Consider the following 16,031-nt stretch of genomic DNA (forward strand, 5'->3'; position numbering starts at 1 on the left):
CTTGTTGCATCCTTTAGAGTGTGGGACTGACCTTTTGGATAATTTGTTAATTGGTAATAGGCCTACAGTGGAGTCAAAGGCACAAAATACCCACTGCACGCCCACCCACTGATGTTACATGGCAACAGCTCTTCTGAATAGCTAAAACTGTGTAGCCTACTTGTCATAATGTTCTCTCTCCTACGCTAGTTTCAATCTGTCTTTCAATCAGAAGTCAAGATGTTGATGAGAGGCTCCCGGGTTGCAGATGAGATGGAAAGATCAGCTTCAAATCAATGTGCTCTGCGTCAGGTAATGAGAGTTATAATGAGGATGTGGAGACCTAGGTTAGCTCTGGCTACAGATCCCAATAACACCTATCTAATAGTGTAACACAGGCCTATGCCACCTATCTATCTATCTATCTATCTATCTGTCTATCTATCTATCTATCTATCTATCACTGTTCTCTTTCTGAATGAAATGCGATAAAGGTCAAATAAATGATCAACTGACACCAATTGACGAATACTCAAGTGACAGTAATCTATCACTTGATCTTGTCAGTCTAGGATGTTTTGCATATGCATGGTCAGGGAATAGAGCAGGGAGCAGTAATATGTTCCCTGTTTAAAATTAAATGTGGTGAAAAGAATGATGGAGCCTTGACACCTTGAAAATAATTAATTTCTCTTGTTGTTTTTCAATACAGCACATTGTTGTCTCTCTCACTCAACGGACTATTCTATTAATACACAACTACTAAATAAATAGCCAATATATTTAAAACAATTTTGAAACAACATAACATGAAAATATTTCAGGGGTATTTAACCAGGGGTCCGCGGCCCTCTAGGGGTCCGGGGAGATACTGCAAGTGGTCTGCAAAGAAACACAAAAATTGGAATTAAAAAATATATGTTTTCAATAATATTGCAAACAACAACAGAATAGGCCTAAACAAATGTTGAATTAGATACCTACAGTAGAAAAGAGAATAATCATTCTCATCTTTCTTGACTTGGACATACACTACATGGACACCTTGACACCTGTGGACACCTGCTTGTCGAACATCTCATTCCAAAATCATGGTCATTAATATGGAGGTAGTCCCCCCTTTGCTGCTATAACAACCTCCACTCTTCTGGGAAGGTATTTTACTATATGTTTGAACACTGCTGTGGGACCTTGTTTCATTCAGCCACAAGACCTACCACCAAACTTTACAGTTGACACTATGCATTTGGGCAGGTAACGTTCTCCTGGAATCCGCCAAACCCAGATTCGTCTGTCAGACTGCCAGATGGTGAAGTGTGATTTATCACTCCAGAGAACGCATTTCTACTGCTCCGGAGTCAAATGGTGGCGAGCTTTACACTCCTCCAGCCGACGCTTGGCATTGCACATGGTGACCTTAGGCTTGTGTGTGGCTGCTTGGCCATGGAAACTAATTTCAGGACGCTCCCAACGAACAGTTCTTGTGCTAACGTGGCTTTCAGAGGCAGTTTGGAACTCGGTAGTGAATGTTGCAACTGAGGATTTTTATATGCTACGCGCTTCAGTACTTGGCAGTCCCGTTCTGTGAGCTTGTGTGGCCTCCCACTTCACAGCTGAGCCATTGTTGCTCCTAGACGTTTCCACTTACAGTTGACCGGGGCAGCTCTAGCACTGACTTGTTGGAAAGGTGGCATCCTATGACGTGCCATGTTGAAGGTTACTGAGCTCTTCAGTACGAGCCATTCTACTGCCAGTGTTTGTCTATGGAGATTGCATGGCTGTGTGCTCAATTTTATACACCTATCAGCAATGGGTGTGACTGAAATAGCCGAATCCACTAATTTGAAGGGCTGTCCACATACTTGTGTATATATAATGTACATTTTTTGGCAACACAAGGCTAACCTTTGTTTAGCCAGTTAATTACCCAGCTAACAAGGAATGTAACTGAGACATTTATAACGTTCCCCTTAAGTCTTCTAGAGGTACATAGTACGTTTGGGTCATTATAGGCATAATGTTTCTGATAAGTATTTTAGAGTTTAAAAAATATCCGTTCACTCTACAGACATCATGGGAACATTAAAAACGTTCCTTGGTAGTCCATGAAAGGTTATGAATATCATGTCATTTTAGAGATATCCTAGCAACATTTCATTACGTTACAATCGGAATGATAGAAATACATTTTGTAACGTTGTCTGTAAGTCAAGTGGTGGTACTCTTGTAACATTGTCTTTCTAAGTGTATAGGAACATTTGTTAAAACATCTTACGGCTGAGATCCCGTTAACCTGTTTGGGCTGCAGGGGCAGTATTGAGTAGCCAGATAAAAGGTGCCCATTTCAAACGGCCTCGTACTCAATTCTTGCTCGTACAATATGCATATTATTATTACTATTGGATAGAAAACACTCTCTAGTTTCTAAAACCGTTTGAATTATATCTGTGAGTCAAACAGAACTCATTTGGCACAAACTTCCTGACCAGGAAGTGGAAAGTCTGAAATCGAGGCTCTGTTCTACTTCCTGCCTATAAATGGACATGATACGTATTAGTATACGTGCACTTCGTAGACCTTCCCCTGGATGTCAAGAGGCGGTGAGAGAAGAAATGTAGTGTTTATCTTGGTCTGAAGTGGAATACAAGCTCTTTGTATGACGTGTCCGCCCATTTCCTGTTTTCTGGAGAGCGCGAAGGGGGACCTGGATTTGCCTTCTGTTTAGCTGCCGTTAAAGAGCAGCGTTTAAGAGCAGTTGGAGGCCACGGAAGGAGTGTTGTATGGCAGGATATCTTTAAAACATTTAGACTCACACTATCGAAAGAAAATGGTAGGGATGGCCATTTAAAATGTCTTTGTTTATTTAAAAAAATGTCATCTATATCACGTATTTGAACAGCAATTGAAAAAAAAAAGCTTGCTGTTTATCAAGAGTCCCTGGAATGTGACCAGATTTGAGAGATTGCAACCTGCAATATTATTGAATCCAAATATCTTAATGTCAAATGCAGTTGTCATATATGCCATATGCTTATTTAGTGTTTCGATTGATTTCCCAATTAACACTTGTCTTAAGAAGAAATGATCAGCCCTCTCTCTGCCTGTTTACAAGTTTTAGCCCATGATTACATGATACACTACAAAAATGATTTCTCATTACTATCAATCAGAACTGTATGGCCAGCTGTTTTAGCTGAGGAAAACACAAATGAGTGGGACTTTTGTTTTTATCAGATCTGATATCTGACCCTCTGCTGCGGCCAGGACCTGGGCTCAGGAATCACATGAATGATGATAAAAATTGGAACAGAGGAGCTGTGTACAGGCTTGAAGGGGAAGAGGGCCTTTAATGAGATATCAATCTATGATGCTGTCACAAGTAAGCAAATGCACAAGTTTAGATCGGTATTTATTATTATTTAGTAGATAGTATTATTGGTCAAGTGATGGTAAATCAATTGTGTATTTATAAAAATGTCAAATGAATTAAATCAGTAACAAGGCCGTTACAAACTAAATGTGAAATCCTACCACCTGTTAAGATCATGGAGAGAGGACAACGGAAAGGTGGAGAGAGGTCTCATGGCCAAAACTGCCTATGAGGGAAGAGAGGGACAATACCCAACTTATGTCTCAGCCAGCATAGGTGGAAAAGTAGTGATATTACATGGAATGTACCATTTAATTTTTTTTCACAACATAGGAGCGTCCCTGAAATCACACCACAAGGCTGCCTACCAAGAGGTTGATGACAAAATAACAGACGCTCTCAAACATGCACCAGCTCGGCTGGTGAAAGGTATGATTAAAAACAACACTTTATTCTTTTTTATATAATTTTTTTACTTCACTTTTTTCCAGTCGGTCGGTATAGCTCAATTATTGTGCTAGTACAAAAGGAATGTAGAAGGGAGTCGACATTAAACCGGCATTTTGATAATTTGTTTACTGAAAATAATGACCAATTTGTGTTAGTGACTTCCAGGAGCGTCAGTGGAGGAGGATGGAGCAGCAGCACCTGAATAAACATAACATAGTTATTAGCTTTAAGCAGTTGTACAGTTCTTGATTGGAGTGCAGTGTTCATGTTTTTACTGACTCTTATTTTGTGAGCTTATTGCTATGATTTTGTTTCCGAATCTATTGTGATACAGTTTAAGTAAAAAATAAAATAAAAAGAGAACTTCTTATTTTCTGGATTTTTGCATATTTTGTCAGTGGACACCTACCGACAGGAGACTGTGTATATTTTCAGGGTAGATTAAATGACGTGTCTTATAATGTCATTAGATATTCAGGGGCCCCCTCATTTTAACCTCCTGAAGTGACTTGGGACGTAACTTGTGTCAACTGACACCATAGGTACATCTAGGAGACTTTATATGAAAACATTATTTTTAGGTCAACCTCATAACGTTGCTAAAAGTCCGAAAGTACATTGAGAGCCGCACAAAAGGCAGTATCTGGTAACCACTGGGAACGTAACTTGCGTCAGTGGGTACCTACAGTACCAATAAGACACGTAACAGTGTGCACGTTCAGGGACCATTCAAGGCCATCTCTTGGAACGTTACTGAATAACGTTATTTGTCTCTTTAAAATACCACACATTTCTACGTCCTGTAAAGACTTGGGACGTATGTTTTGTCAGCGGGCACCAATGCTACGTAGAAGGCACGTTTCACAATAACGTTATCATGAATTATGTGGGGACTAAAATAACTTTGGTCACGTCCTGGAAAGTACTTTTGTTAGCTGGGTAGCTGCTCTTACCTAAAATGTGTTTAGACAAACCTTTCTAGCTAGTAGACTATGTTAGAGTTTACATTTCCTCTACCATTTATAATGTGGGGAGGTCAAAATAATGAAAAACTATCAACCAAATTGTTAAGAGAATTTTGTTCTCAGTGTTCATAATACCCAATTGAATTAATTACTCAGCCTGAAACCCAGAATTTGTAAGAAACTGGTTGAATTGAATCAGACGGAGGCCCAGCCACAATAGTCAGAAAATGTATTTACGAGAGCGCTCTGCTTATCATTTCCTGTACATTGGATTATATACCTCTCATTTCGTCATAACTGTCCCTCCTCCTCTAATACAATGACAATATAGTTCACAAGTCTTCTCCTTCTCATACATTGCCTGCCACCTGTTATACAATCTACTACAAGCCCAAGGTTTCTCCCCTCCCTGGGTGGGGAGACTTCCTTCCCTGTTATCAGTTCCACAGTGGTCACAAGTTGTCTGACGCAGTTCCTTGTCTGCTAACAGTCCCTCTTTCTTATGGACAAACATTATTCATCAGACAGGATATAATTCTGTTAGTTATATTTCTATGTTAAATGTATACATCATTTAGTCATTATTCATAAAAATCCCATAACACAAATCTATTCATTTTAAAATGTTGACTACTTCTCCTTGCCATTATCATTCACTTGATGATAAGACAAGACATGTGAAACATATTTTTTTGTGTTAAAGTATGATTGGGGTTCCTGGGTCACCAGTTTGCCTGGGAGGGGGTCCCTGTGCAAGAAAAGGTGAAGACCCCTGGTCTAGGCTAGTGTGAGAACCTGAGTGTGAGAGCACATGAAGCAACCTTGCGAGAGGTCCCCTCTGCTGTAAGAAAAGCACCACAAATGCATGTGACAAAGATGATCCATCACACATGCATGCAATGTAAGTGTGACAAACTGGCTATTTATGGGACTGCTTGTCTGCGCCAACCTGATCTCAGAGCATTTGGTTTCATTCTGTACGTAAATCCTGACTCCATTTAGTATGATATGTTACATTTTGTATGGTATGTATTAATTTCTGGATGTCCATCCCCCATTTCGTATGATATGTTATGAATTACAATTTGTATTATATGTTACGGATTTGATAAATAAACAATATGGTACGAATTTGCAAAACGTACAATATGTAATGAATTTTAACGTATGACATGTTACGAATTCTAGCTAGGTGGCTAACATTAGCTAGCTGGCTAACATTAGCTAGGTTAGAGTTAGGGGTTATGGTTAAGGTTAGTGTTAAGTTTAGGAGTTAGGTTTAAGGTTTAAGGTTAGGGTTAGGTGAAGGGTAAGCTAAAAGGGTTAGGGAAAGGGTTAGCTAACATGCTAAGTAAGTGCAAAGTAACTAAAAAGTAGTAAGTAATTGAAAAGTTTCTAATTAGATCAAATGCTAAAGTTGTCTTGATAAGATTTGAGGTATTACCTTTCCACCCCGACCAACCACCCTGCTTTTGTTTTTGCCTTGAGTAACCATCTGTCATATGTAACCATACCAAACATAACATCATAAAACTGTTTATCGAACCTCTCGGATTTATGTACAGAATAATACGAAATGCTCTGAGACCAGGTTGTCTGCGCTGTCCGCGACCGCCACTTTACACACACGTTTATTATACACGCTCAAAAGTTATTTTCATGGACAAAGACAGTGCCTGTTCTAATGTTATGTGACTACATTCTATTCAACATAACACTCCCCCAGACGATAGTGTTTGATATACACATGGGTTGCACGGGATTTCAGATATCGAGCCCACCCTTCTCTCACACTCAATCTCTGACTTGGTTAGAAGCAGTGTCAACTCCACCTAAACGCGCTTCTTTCTCACATCGCAGCTAGCCGAGTTAGTACAGGCTGCTGGTCTGGATACTTCAAGTCAGATGGTTTTGACACAAGAAATCCACAACATCAATTGTGTCTGTCTCCGCTGCGTATTTAGGTTTGCGTTTACATGAAAGCAGAATATTTTACAGCTTTTTGCCTTTGGATTGGTGCTTCGGCGCAAATCTACAAATTAATGTCCCAGATGGATATTTATTCGTCGAAGTTATCACCTGCAGTGGATTTCGCAGCCGGTGCTTTCCTGCTCATTATAGGTAAACGCTTTTTCTTATGTCACTGTAAATGTTTAGTTTAATTTGTCACGCGCCAAATGGTTAGCCTTTTACGACTTATCTCAATAGTTTTGATGATAAGAAACTGATGAAGCATTTACAGTACCTAATCTAGCCAAATTAATAAACGGGCAATCTGGGATTGGTGCATGATTATTGAAGAATAAAATTTATAAATGCTTCATGAGATTAGTTCAACAATCTCACCCCATCGAACCCAAAATAAGCCTATGCTATTTTTACACCATTGTTTGTAAACAAGGTAATCGTAAACAAACAATGTAGCTTCAAAACATAGCCTATCATTTTGATCTCATGGTTGTCCGCACTTACATTTCTTCAGCGCCATCCCTCAGCTGTTTACCAAAACACATGGCGGGTGATGGCTTGGTTATTAGCCTACTTAACTAGTCTATTGAATAACTTTATTATTACGTATTATGAAGGGTACATGGATTTTGAAATATATGTCTCTCGAGTTACCGTCTGGTAACGTCTTTATTAGTCTCCACTTCTAAACAGTCTTGTCATTAGGGATCATAAAGGCTCTCAAGACAAATTCCCACTTTCTCATACATTTCACACTTTTCTATTGTCTTAGACGCTCTTTCTCTCTCTCATCCTCCCTCTCTCTGTCTATCTCTCTCAAGCACGCACACATCACACACACACACACACACACACACACACACACACACACACACACACACACACACACACACACACACACACACACACACACACACACACACACACACACACACACACACACACACAAATGAGCACATTTCACTGTTCATCTAGTGTCAGAGACAGAAGTCGGTGGCAGACAAGTGGTTAGCGGAGGATGTGAATCAGACCATCTTTAGTGTCCCTGGCTGTGTCTGTACGTGTGTGTGAGTGGACGTGTGTGTGATTCCAGCAGAGACCTCCCCGTGCCTTCCTCTCTGCATCTCTGGTTGTCTTGTGACATGCCGCTGTGCTCTCCTCTATGAAGAAAGAGAGAGAGAAAGAAAGGAGAGTAAGAGAGGAGGAGATGATGAAAGATTAAGTGATACTGCCTTGGCTCGGACACATTGTCTGCTCAGTACATAGTAATAAGACTGCTCAACCATGTGTGTGCGTGCATGCGTGTGTGACCATCCATGTGTGTGTGCATGCATGCGTGTGTGACCATGCATGTGTGCGTGCATGCGTGTGTGTGACCATCCATGTGTGTGCGTGTGTGACCATCCATGTGCATGCGTGTGTGACCATCCATGTGTGTGGGTACATGCGTGTGTGACCATCCATGTGTGTGGGTACATGCGTGTGACCACCCATGTGTGTGTGCTTGCATGCGTGTGTGACCATCCATGTGTGTGTGTGCATGCGTGTGTGACCATCCATGTGTGTGGGTACATGCGTTTGTGACCATCCATGTGTGTGGGTACATGCGTGTGTGACCACCCATGTGTGTGTGCTTGCATGCGTGTGTGACCATCCATGTGTGTGTGTGCATGCATGTGTGACCATCCATGTGCATGTGTGTGTGACCATCCATGTGTGTGGGTACATGCGTGTGTGACCATCCATGTGCATGCGTGTGTGACCATCCATGTGTGTGGGTACATGCGTGTGTGACCATCCATGTGTGTCAAATCAAATTTTATTGGTCACATACACATGGTTAGCAGATTTTAATGCGAGTGTAGCGAAATGCTTGTGCTTCTAGTTCTGACCATGCAGTAATATCTAACAAGTAATCTAACAATTTCACAACAACTACCTTTTACACACAAGTGTAAAGGAATTAATCAGAATATGTACATATAAATATATGGATGAGCGATGGCCGAACGGCATAGGCAAGATGCAGTAGATGGTATAGAGTACAGGATATACATATGAGATGATTAATGTTGGGTATGTAAACATTATATAAAGTGGCGTTGTTTAAAGTGACTAGTGATACATTTATTACATCCAATTTTTTATTATTAAAGTGGCTAGAGATTTGAGTCAGTATGTTGGCAGCAGCCACTCAATGTTAGTGATGGCTGTTTAACAGTCTGATGGCCTTGAGATAGAAGCTGTTTTTCAGTCTATCGGTCCCAGCTTTGATGCACCTGTACTGACCTCGCCTTCTGGATGATAGCGGGGTGAACCGGCAGTGGCTCGGGTAGTTGTTGTCCTTCATGATCTTTTTGGCCTTCCTGTGACATCGGGTGCTATAGGTGTCCTGGTGGGTAGGTAGTTTGCCCCCGGTGATGCGTTGTGCAGACCTCACTACCCTCTGGAGAGCCTTACGGTTGTGGGCGGAGAAGTTGCCGTACCAGGTGGTGATACAGCCCAACAGGATGCTCTCGATTGTGCATCTGTAAAAGTTTGTGAGTGTTTTTGGTGACAAGCCAAATTTCTTCAGCCTCCTGAGGTTGAAGAGGTGCCGTTGCGCCTTCTCACCACATAGTCTGTGTGAGTGGACCATTTCAGTTTGTCCGTGATGTGTACGCCGAGGAACTTGCACGTGCATGCGTGTGACCAACCATGTGTGTGCGTGAATGCGTGTGTGACCTTCCATGCGACAGGGTGATTGCTGCCTTTTACTCACTCATGATATCGTTGCATGAAGTTTAGTCCACAGGCTGGTAGAGAATATTAAACTAGTGGAATATAGGTTGAGTTTGCATGAAGTGACCTCGACCTAGGTCTCTGCATTCTTCGTGCCAACTGACGCATGAGGTGGAGACCTCTTCACTTCTGGCATTCTGAAGATTGTTTGGCAGCCAGGCACCAATGAAAGTCATGCACTGTAAGCAGTGGTGTAAAGTACTTAAGTAAAAATACTTGAAAGTACTATTAAGTAGTTTTTTTGGGTATCTGTACTTTACTATTTATATTTTTGACAACTTTTACTTTTACTTTACTACATTCCTAAAGAAGTGTATGTACTTTTTACTCCATACATTTTCCCTGACACCCAAAAGTACTCATTACATTTTGAATGCTTAGCAGGACAATAAAATTGTCTAATTCACACACGGATCAAAAGACCATCCCTGGTCATCCCTACAGCCTCTTATCTGGAGGACTCATTAAACACATGCTTCATTCGTAAATTATGTCTGAGTGTTGGAGCGTGCCCCTGGCTATACACAAATAAAATTAAAACAAGAAAATTATTCCATCTGGTTTGCTTAATATAAGGACTTTGAAAGGATGTTGATACTTCAGGATGTTTTATCAATTACATTTACTTTTGATACTTAGTATATTTCAAACCAAATACTTTTAGACTTTTATTCAAGTAGTATTTTACTGGGTGACTTTTACTTGTCATTTTCTATTAAGGTATCTGTACTTTTAGTATGACAATTGGATACTTTTTCCACCACTGACTGTAAGCTACGCTTTCTCTAGCACACCAATTTATGTCATTCAGAAACACTTTGGTTTTGAATCACAGAGAAGCCTTTTCTATTCCACTTCCATTGTCATGTCGTCAAACTAATATTGTTATAATGCAGCGTTTCCCAAACTCGGTCCTCGGGACACCAAGGGGTGCACATTTTCTTTTTGACTTGCAACTAAAATAATCAACTCATTATCAAGCTTTGATTACTTGAATCAGCTGTGCAGTGCAAAAACCAAACCGTGCACCCTTTGTGGTCCCCAGGACAGAGTTTGGGAAATGCTGGAATAATGTCTCTCACACATCCTGAAATTAGGGCTGGAAATAGACTATGGTTTTGGAGCTCAAAATGATAACCATATAAATAGAATGATTAATAGTAATAAAATTCTTAATTATCCATTAGTCTCCCACAGTGGCGATTTTAGCATGTAAATCTTGGTGGGGCAAACAAAAAATATTATTTTTTAGACGCATGCCAGCAAAACCACAACACAACTCAACACTAAACAATACATTAGTTTCCCTATAATGGTGACAAACAGTGCCCACAAACTGTTAGGGCCTACCTAAAGCTGTCCCAACAGCAGAGCTTTCTTTTCAGCACCATTGAATAAATCCTTACCACTCCTACACTTGGCTATCAGCGGAGCCTTGTCTGGTAGCAAAAAAAGTTAATTCAGCCTCATTTACTGCCTTTAAAAAAAACATAGCTTATCTGACTGACTTGCTTAAAAGGTTTTATGAACACTGTGTCCCGAAGGGCAAAGTGCTGAGAGTCTAAGGTGGAATCAGCTCCTAACCCTCACATAATCTCAATCTTAATAAAACATTCGCTCATAAAACACAAGACCTCTCACAGACATACTTTACCTAAAAACCTACATGTCACCCAATCAAAACAACAAAATGCTGTGGGATCCTAAGACAGATAGGTGTGTCCCAAAGCATAACACGGAACAAGGTGACCCTTATTTCAATAAAGTCAAGGTTTAGAGTTAACGTTGAGTCAGGTCAAGTGGTCAGGAGTGCTTAGGGGCAAATTATACCTGGAATGTCTCCTACGACCACCCTGACCACCTGTATAAGACTTACAGTACATCTCCCTATAGGGGTGGTGAGGTTCAGAATTACGCTTCAGTTACGTAATGTGAATGTATAGGCCTGAGTGAAATAAAGTATGTGGTATACAGGTTAGGAATTGGGCAAGGTCTGACGCTTAAACAGGTTAGGAATTGGGCCAGGTCTAACACTAAAACAGGTTAGGAATTGGGCAAGGTCTGACGCTGAAACAGGTTAGGAATTGAGCAAGGACTGATGCTGAAACAGGTTAGGAATTGGGCAAGGTCTGACCCTTAAACAGGTTAGGAATTAGGCCAGGTCTGACACTAAAACAGGTTAGGAATTGGGCAAGGTCTGACGCTGAAACAGGTTAGGAATTGAGCAAGGACTGATGCTGAAACAGGTTAGGAATTGGGCAAGGTCTGATGCTGAAACTGGTAGATCAGTGGCAACCTGTCATTCAGTGCAGGTAGGGCAGAGCCTGTTTAGCTAAAAAATAAATAATCTATGAGTTAATAAAGCCTCATACAAACATGGTCTCATTTTTCCTTTCTTGAGTAAGGCAGCTCTAAAATGCAGGTGTTTCAGCCTAGCTCCGTGCTTTCTGTGGTGGTGGGGCAGCCAGCAGAACATATGGATCGTAGGGCTTGGTAATGTTCTCTAGTTGCGCCGTGATTGGCTCAGTGTTCTGCCACTCATCGGGACACTACGTCACCACAAAATCTATGGGGAGAGCTCCAAAATTCAAGCCCCTTGGGTGCTGCCATAGATTTACATTAGAATTGCCCATCCGTGAAGGCTCAAGGTCATTGGCAACAGATAAAATTACGTCAAATTACATTATATCTGCCGTAGCTTTGATTGGACTGATCATGTCAACATCATACTTTCAAAATCTTAGCTAGCAAGCTAGACAAGCAGTCATCATGAATCACGTGAATCAGGAAGTGAAAAATCTGAAATCGAGGCTCTGTTCTAGGGCCATCCTATTCAATTGCTTGAAATCTATGGATATACATGCACTTCATACGCCTTCCACTAGATGTCAACAGGCAGTGGAAGGTGGAATGGGGTGTCTAGCTTGATCTGAGGTCGAACAAGAGCTCTTGGAATGACGTGACCGCAATTTCCTTTGTCTACCAAGGCGCAGGGAGGATATCAGCATTGGCATCTGAAAAGCGTTCGGTATAGACGGCTAATATCTCCGGCTTTGATTTTATTTGATACATGTGATAATATCATCGTAAAGTATGTTTTTCAATATTATTTTATCAGATTATTCAACGTTTATCGGGAGTTTTGGAGTTTTGCGTTCCCTGCGTTAGGTGAAGATGGACATCTTCGCGCCACTTGGCTAGCTAAGGTTGCTAATTCGACAGGAGATGAGGACATTTTAAAACCAAACAACGATTTATTCTGGACAAAGGACCCCTTGTACAAGATTCTGATGGAAGCTCAGCAAAAGTAGGAACCATTTATGATGTTATTTCGTATTTCTGTGGAAAATGTTTAGTCCTATTTTCCGCCCATTTTGCGGGCGCTGTCTCGCTATAACGTAAGCTGTTTGTTATGGTAAAGTTATTTTTAAAAATCTAACACGACGATTGCATTAAGAACTAGTGTATCTTTCATTTGCTGTCCAACATGTATTTTTTAGTAAAGTTTATGATGAGTTCTTTGGTCAGATTAGGTGACTGTCCAAAATAATCCCGGATAATTTGGTGAATCGATGCTACATATTCACAACGTATAACCACGGTTTGCAGCTCAAAATATGCAGATTTTCGAACAAAACATAAGTGTATTGTATAACATGATGTTATAAGACTGTCATCTGATGAAGTTGGTCAAGGTTAGTGATTAATTTTATATCTTTTGCTGGTTTTTGCGAATGCTATCTATGCGGTGAATAAATGCGGTTGTGTGTTTGACTATTGTGGTAAGCTAATATAATGCTATATTGTGTTTTCGCTGTAAAACACTTAAAAAATCTGAAATATTGGCTGGATTCACAAGATGTTTATCTTTCATTTGCTGTACACCATGTATTTTTCATAAATGTTTTATGACAAGTATTTAGGTATTTCACATTGCTCTCTGTAATTATTCTGTCTGCTTCGGTGCTATTTGTGATTGTAGCTGCAATGTAAAACTATGATTTATACCTCAAATATGCACATTTTCGAACAAAACATAGATTTATTGTATAACATGTTATAAGACTGTCATCTGATGAAGTTGTTTCTTGGTTAGTGACTAATTATATCTCTATTTGGTCGGTTTTGTGATAGCTACCTATGCGGTAAAAAGAATTGTGAAAATATGCGGTTGAGTCTTTTGCTATTGTGGTTAGCTAATAGAAATACATATTGTGTTTTCGCTGTAAAACATTTTAAAAATCGGAAATGATGGCTGGATTCACAAGATGTGTATCTTTCATTTGCTGTATTGGACTTGTGATTTCATGATATTTATATGCTAGTATTTACTTGTGGCGCTATGCTAGGCTATACTAGTCAGCTTTTTACTGATGAAGATGCTCCCGGATCAGGGATGGTGATGAAGTAGAGGTTAATGCAACCGCTGTGTCGGATTTTTTTTTAACTTTACGGAAAAAGCAAACCATGCAATAATCTGAGATGGAGCTCAGAGCAATAGTCAAATTAGCCGCCATGTTGGAGTCAACAGAAACCAGAAATGACATGATAAATATTCCCTTACCTTTGATGATCTTCATCAGAATGCACTCCCAGGAATACCAGGTGCACAATAAATGCTTGATTTGTTCGATAATGTCCGTTATTTATGTCCAATTAGCTACTTTGGTTAGCGCGTTTGGTAAACAATTCCAAAGTCACGAAGCGCGTTCACTAAAACCTGACGAAATGTCCAAAAGTTCCGTAACAGTCAGTAGAAACATGTTAAATGATGTATTGAATCAATCTTTAGAATGTTGTTAAAATAAATCTTGAATAATGTTCCAACCGGAGAATTACATTGACTTCAGATGAGCGATGGAACGGAGCTCCCTCTTATGTGAAGGCGCATGGTGAAAGAATGGTCACCTCATGGCAGTGGTGACTCATTCCTCTCTCCTTCGGCCCCCCTTCACAGTAGAGTCATCAGACAAAGTTCTACAGACTGTTGACATCTAGTGGAAGCCGTAGGAAGTGAATACTCATTCATATATCGCTGTGATTTCAATGGGATCTTGGTTTAAACTCGACCAGCCTCAGAATTTCCACTTCCTGTTTGGATTTTTTCTCAGGTTTTTGCCTGCCATATGAGTTCTGTTATACTCACAGACATAATTCAAACAGTTTTAGAAACTTCAGAGTGGTTTCTATCCAATACTAATAATAATATGCATATGCGTAACTGTGACTAAGGAGCAGTCCGTTAATTTGGGCACCTTTCATCCAAGCTACTGAATACTGCCCCTGCAGCCATAAGAAGTTACAGAAGATATCCCGAATGTTTGTGATGAATATCGTGTAGCATGTGGGCAATTCCACAGTAACGGAATAATGCTGAGACTCAGATTTTTTACCCTAAAATGTATGCCAAACAAAAAACATTGATTTCAAAGTTTAATAAACCATACAACTCTATGCAGAAGCATTACTTTGAACAATTTACACAGAAAATGTCACAAAACATGTTTAATGGAAGAATTTTCCAGATGCAAAGTTCGGTAACAGAAATACGGTGAAGTCTCAACCACGTTTTCCAATAAACCCTATTAAATATATGCTCTGAATTTGACTTTGAAAAAACGTTTTGTTATTGAACTAGTGAAGTGGATTTACACTCGGTAACAGAATTACGGTAACGGAATTACATCACGGGTCCATGATCTGTACTAAACAGAAATGCATAATTATGGATATGAATGTCTTTCTCTTCATGGTGATGTATATTGAATAGGTACACAAAGTTAGAAATATGCAATGTCATCCTTTACATATATGGGTATTATTCTACACACTGGCTATTATTCTAATGAGCTCCTCCCCCAAACAAGACCAAATTTGGTTGATCCAGAACAGACCCAATCTGAACCCATTATAGATGTCTATGTTACACAACTTTAGACATCACAGTACAGCACAGTAGAGCACAGCATTGTGCAGTACAGCACAGCACATCACAGTACAGTAGAGTACAGTACAGTAGAATATAGTATAGTACAGTATAGTTCAGTACAGTACATTAAATACAGTGCAAACAGTACATTATACTGTACTCTAGTATGCTCTACTGGACTGTACTGAACCCTACTCTACTGCACTGTGCTTCACTGTACTGTGCTTTCCAAACTTGTGAAACATAGACATCTATGATTGGTTCAGATTTGGTCCGGTCATCAATCATGGACGTCTATGTTTGGGACTGGACCAAAAATCAACACCTTTGGACGTTGAAATCAAGGCGCATGTGGGTACCGATAGTTCGCATGGGGTGTGAGTAGCTCAGTTTTGTACCTGAAAAACTGTGGTTATATGTAGAAACCAGACAACAAAGTTTAAATCAATCCTCTAAAATAGATAAATCAACATATCCCCAAGCAACTGGGAAAGTGTGAGCAATCAGTTATGGACAACAGCAAACCAATCAGTTGGTAAAGCGTGGCAGCGACACGAATCCAAAAAGCCATGGCTTCCCCCAGAGGAAA

The 16,031-nt window shown here is 40.1% G+C and overlaps 1 protein-coding gene across 1 annotated transcript in view; it reads left to right on the plus strand.

Annotated features, from left to right (window-relative positions):
• Positions 1-6,532: 6,532 nt before the first annotated feature.
• The window catches only part of opn8b (opsin 8, group member b), a 48,772-nt gene continuing 39,273 nt past the window's right edge, over positions 6,533-16,031 (plus strand). Inside the window, exon 1 of the mRNA XM_055885349.1 lies at positions 6,533-6,885. Within this exon, the coding sequence (XP_055741324.1) occupies positions 6,741-6,885 (145 nt within the window). The 5' untranslated portion in view covers positions 6,533-6,740. The remainder of the gene's footprint in view (positions 6,886-16,031) is intronic.

This window comes from Salvelinus fontinalis, chromosome 27, assembly GCF_029448725.1.
Source record: "Salvelinus fontinalis isolate EN_2023a chromosome 27, ASM2944872v1, whole genome shotgun sequence".
In the NCBI taxonomy this organism is placed as follows: domain Eukaryota; kingdom Metazoa; phylum Chordata; class Actinopteri; order Salmoniformes; family Salmonidae; genus Salvelinus; species Salvelinus fontinalis.